This window comes from Diachasmimorpha longicaudata, chromosome 15, assembly GCF_034640455.1.
Source record: "Diachasmimorpha longicaudata isolate KC_UGA_2023 chromosome 15, iyDiaLong2, whole genome shotgun sequence".
NCBI classification, from domain to species: domain Eukaryota; kingdom Metazoa; phylum Arthropoda; class Insecta; order Hymenoptera; family Braconidae; genus Diachasmimorpha; species Diachasmimorpha longicaudata.
In genome coordinates, this window is record NC_087239.1 from 5308115 (window position 1) to 5312466 (window position 4352).

General features: G+C 42.2%; 1 protein-coding gene across 3 annotated transcripts; it reads right to left on the reverse strand.

Annotated features, from left to right (window-relative positions):
* Positions 1-685: 685 nt before the first annotated feature.
* Positions 686-3775, reverse strand: LOC135169672 (acetyl-CoA acetyltransferase, mitochondrial). 3 transcript variants are annotated; one of them, XM_064134870.1, is made up of 9 exons: positions 3545-3775; positions 3293-3430; positions 2969-3083; positions 2711-2904; positions 2317-2607; positions 1989-2177; positions 1696-1853; positions 1420-1536; positions 686-1029 (listed from the first exon to the last, which is right to left on the reverse strand). In XM_064134870.1, exons 1-9 carry the CDS (start codon positions 3569-3571, stop codon positions 756-758), a joined length of 1503 nt encoding a protein of 500 aa, XP_063990940.1. In that variant the 5' UTR covers positions 3572-3775; the 3' UTR covers positions 686-755. The 3 variants fall into 3 exon arrangements, with proteins under 3 accessions (XP_063990940.1, XP_063990939.1, XP_063990941.1); XM_064134869.1 differs by having other exon boundaries at positions 3293-3433; XM_064134871.1 differs by lacking the exon at positions 686-1029 and having other exon boundaries at positions 1251-1536; positions 3293-3433; positions 3545-3773.
* Positions 3776-4352: the final 577 nt, after the last annotated feature.

Genomic DNA, 4352 nt, shown 5'->3' on the forward strand with positions numbered 1-4352 from the left:
CTAGGGTACGACGAACGGTGGAACAGAACAAGGACGGAAAAGTGGGTGCAGGAATGAGACAGAGATGTCCGTTGTATACCGTGGCTTTGGATTAATGTTGTGTTGGAGAGACGGTCTGGGGAAAGCGGGAAAGAGAGAGAGAGAGAGAGAGAGCCACCACACACCAGTGCATGGCGAAACGACTCGTGTGTAGTGGGACTATGGGGTTTACGCCGGTGGGGGGTGCACGAAGAGGAGAAAGAAGAAACAGCGTTTGCACTGTATAAACCGAACCTGCACGGACCTGTATCTCGTACATTGGCGTCGACTTGGTCTTCGGCTGGTCTCTCTTCACCTCCTTCAGCATCGCGGACATTTCTATGTCCTTGAATTGGGGATTCTACGCGTGTGCACGCGTCCTCTGTCTCTGTTGGACACCTGGGGGGAGCACGGGGTTGGTCTTTCTTCGATGTGGATGAAGAGGGGGTCGCAGAGGCTCGTGGGGAGATGGGAATAATTTTTTTTAATGCTACCTGTAGATGGGATGGGACAGACCTTTTTTTGGAGATGATGGGATGACGCAGGGTCTTGGGAGGAGGTCCAGGGGTTGGGAGTGGTGCGGAGGGATCCACAGGGGATTCGCTCGATTTCTGGTGCTGAGAACTTTATTGGATTTCAATTCATTATTGGTTCTGGACGAAATTAATTTAGACAGGAAAAATATATTGTTGTAGGTGAATTTTATTATAAAAATTGAAGGGCTCAATGCAAGGGATTCAGCATCTGTTCTCGATCTCCTCCAGTCGCCTCTGCAGGTGGTGAACGTCCAATCGATGCTTGCACAGGTACTGGCCTTCCAGAAAGACCACTGGTATTTCGTATTTATAGAGATTATGGTAAACCTCGTTTCCTGGGGAGGTGATGTCGATCTGGTCTAGCTGGTAGCGTCCGGGAAATTGAGATTTCAGGGTTTCTTTCATGACGTCGCAGAGTGGACAGGGATTTTTTGTGAAGAGGGTCAACCTTGGTGGCGATGAGACTGGATGCGATCTGTGGGTTTTGCGGCCAAAGACGTCTTGGTTGTTCATTCAGCGATTTTTTTCCGATAATTGCGATATTACACTATTAAGTCTATATTCGATCGAATTGGATTTTTTTAGGTAATTTATTCTCTTCGGGAATTTTTGATAGAATTTTCAAATTGTCGTTTTATTTTTACTTTTTCTTTGTCAGATCAAAAAGGAGTTGATGCAATTACAAATCTGTAGACCTTGCGATTGAAAAATATTTTTTATTTCGTCATAAAAGTATAAAAGTTTACAACAATCTCGAAATGTCGTAAAAAAATTTTTCCAAAACATAACGTAAAAAAGTAACATGATTATTTTGATTAACTTTCAATATGTTCAACAGTCTGATGATTTACAATCAGAAACTTACAATTTCTCGATCATTATGGAGGAGGCCCCACCGCCACCGTTGCAGATCGCGGCGATTCCCTTCTGTCCAGGCTTCAGGGCGTGCACCAGGTGTACAACAATTCTCGCTCCTGACATACTGTATTAAAAAATAGAATTAAACTTAAATTATAATGAAATTAAGGTCAAATGACAATGAAATAATTACAATTCTAGATCAATGATAAAAGCTAAAAATAAAATTTCACTCGTCCAGTTGAATTTGTTGTCTCTTCAGTAAATAATTAATTATATTCACCCGATAGGATGCCCGAGAGAGACCGCACCACCGTGAATATTGACTTTGTTGGGGTCTAGGTCGAGAATCTTTTGGTTTGCGACGACTACGACGCTGAAGGCTTCATTGATTTCCCACATTGCTACGTCATTTTTATTAACTTGAGTTTTTTTCAGGAGCTGCAAAAAAACGAGATATGACATTTATGGATTTATGATTTTTTTCCTGTGGAATGGAAATTTATATGAAAAGCTCTGATTCAATATTTAAAACGTAATTAAAAATTTTCAATCGTAATAATTTCTCTCACGTACAGTGGGAATGGCAAGTGCTGGAGCAATAGGAAAATCGATAGGATCGGTCTCGGCATCCTGGAAGCCAACAACTCTAGCCAATGGTTTGAGATTCATTCTCTGAGCAACATCAGCTGTTGTAAGAATCAAAGCAGCAGCTCCATCATTCAGGGTAGATGCGTTGCCCGCAGTAACAGTTCCATTTTCCTTCTGGAAATTTGGATAACAAATTATATCAAAATTATATTATTTTTCTAACCCCCTGGAAGGCTCACTACCACCAAGAGCACCAAGACCCTTATTTGCTTATAATATTTCTGGAAAATGATTGCTTATTACGTGGATATACCTGAAACACAGTTTTCAGGCCCTTGAATTTCTCGAAATTCACTCTTTTGTACTCCTCGTCCTCAGAGACGACTAGATCAGGCTTCCCTTTTTTCTGAGGAACATTCACAGGAATTATTTCATCCTGGAAAGCTCCGCTCTCCCAAGCAGCTGCGCTACGTTTGTAACTGCTCAGGGCGAATTCATCCTGTTCGTCTCGCGTTATTTGGTGCTTCTTCGCGGTGTTCTCGGCGCAGTTGCCCATGTGGAATTTGTTGTAGACATCAGTCAAACCGTCAAAGACAATTCCATCCTGAAATGGATAAATTATCCTGAGGAAAAGTTACACGATTCCAAAAAAATGATCTCTTCGAAAGCGACATTTCAAATTGACAAAAATAGTTCTTGAGGATTACCTCGAGGTTTACACCTCCGTAAGGTGTGACCCCACGTCTCATGTAGTACGGAACGTTGGACATGGACTCCATACCACCAGCAATGATCACATTTTGGTCGCCACATCGAAGAGACTGGGAGGCCAGCATGATGCTCTTCATGCCACTGGCACATACTTTATTGATTGTTGTGCAGATCGTGGATTTTGGAAGCCCTATAAACGACCATTTCGATATTACCCTGGACTAATCAGATTAGTTGTTAGTACGAAAATTTACCAGCAAATATTGTTGCTTGTCTGGCGGGTGCCTGTCCCAGCCCCGCTTGACAGACGTTCCCGATGTAGACTTCATTGATGTTGTCCTTGGCAATGCCAGCACGCTCAATAGCTCCCTAGAACACAAATCATCAGTGAAGAACACAAATCGAGTGTCGTGGTACGATCTGAAATAGAAGGAACATCGAAATGGGGTTACGATGGCTTCAATTATTTTATGTGGATTAAAGTGAAATGTCAAACAATATCAGCAATATGGCAATAAAATTTCTGATTACCACCGTAATAATATTTTATTGACTTCGATTAATAAATTAATTTTTACCTGAATGGCAACAGCTCCTAATTTCGTAGCAGATACTGACGATAACGAGCCAAGGAATGATCCAATCGGTGTCCTGGTGGCACTGACAATGACAACCTCATTCTGTTGTCTGCCAGTACTGTAAGCCCTACCCAAAAACTTCTGAAATAATTAGTGGGTGAATTTCATTAATAATCAGTTCGAACATTTATTAGAACAAACAATTTGTATAAATTATAAATCCATAGTTTTACACTCTGGTCTTTGGAATACCTTGGCTGTTCTGGAAATCAGTTGCATGGTTGGAAGTATTCTATTCTTCCCTCTTGATTTCGATACTCACTCACTGGACACGTGGAGTTGTATCGCTTAATTTTTGCACACGCACTTTATTATCTACTATCGAAGTTTATGAAAAGTACAATATCATGTTATAAATGTGTTATTGACTCTGGAGGCATTCCTGATTGGTTAGGCCAACAGCAACAGGATAGATCGATAGATTCGAGTTGGGAGTTGAGAGAGCTCGAAGGTCAGGCGACCCCGAGGCGGCGTCACGAACAAACCCCGATCGGACTGCGCTGCGGTTCCCTGGTGACGGCGGGAAAATCGAAGATCAGCTCCGAGTCCCCGAGGCCCCAAAAAATATTGTTAAGGGGATTGTTTTTTAATTATTGGGCTGTCGCTGCGTTGGGGAGTGACGTTTCCCCAGTCGACTGGAGGATTTCGATTCCGGGGACTTCCTGACAGGTGTTCCCATCCTGAAACCAGGAGATGATGCCTGAAGGTATCGTCAGCGGACACTTCCTCGAGTGTTACATCATATTGAATTGTTTTTAGTAACAAAATATTTTTTTTCACATTTATCGAATGTTATTTTAATAATTCTAATTTTTTTTCGGAGCTCATTACCGATTTTCGGATCTCAGCATCTTGATGACCTCCGGCGTTGGCGGTCGCTCGATTGGCACCAGGTCGTGGGTAATTAAATGGCTGTACACCGGTATCTGCCGTATGACAATAGTCACCATAATTAGGACCAGATTGGGAGGGGATAATTTTATTTTTGGGAACAGGAACG

Excerpts from the sequence above, each read along its gene's own strand:
- LOC135169672 (XM_064134869.1), bottom strand. The coding sequence starts at position 3,571 with ATGCAACTGATTTCCAGAACAGCCAAG. Across the intron at positions 1,854-1,988 it reads CAGCACTTGCCATTCCCACT|CTCCTGAAAAAAACTCAAGT; the intron begins GTACGTGAGAGA and ends GTTTTTTTGCAG. Across the intron at positions 1,030-1,419 it reads TCCATAATGATCGAGAAATT|ATCGCATCCAGTCTCATCGC; the intron begins GTAAGTTTCTGA and ends CAAAACCCACAG.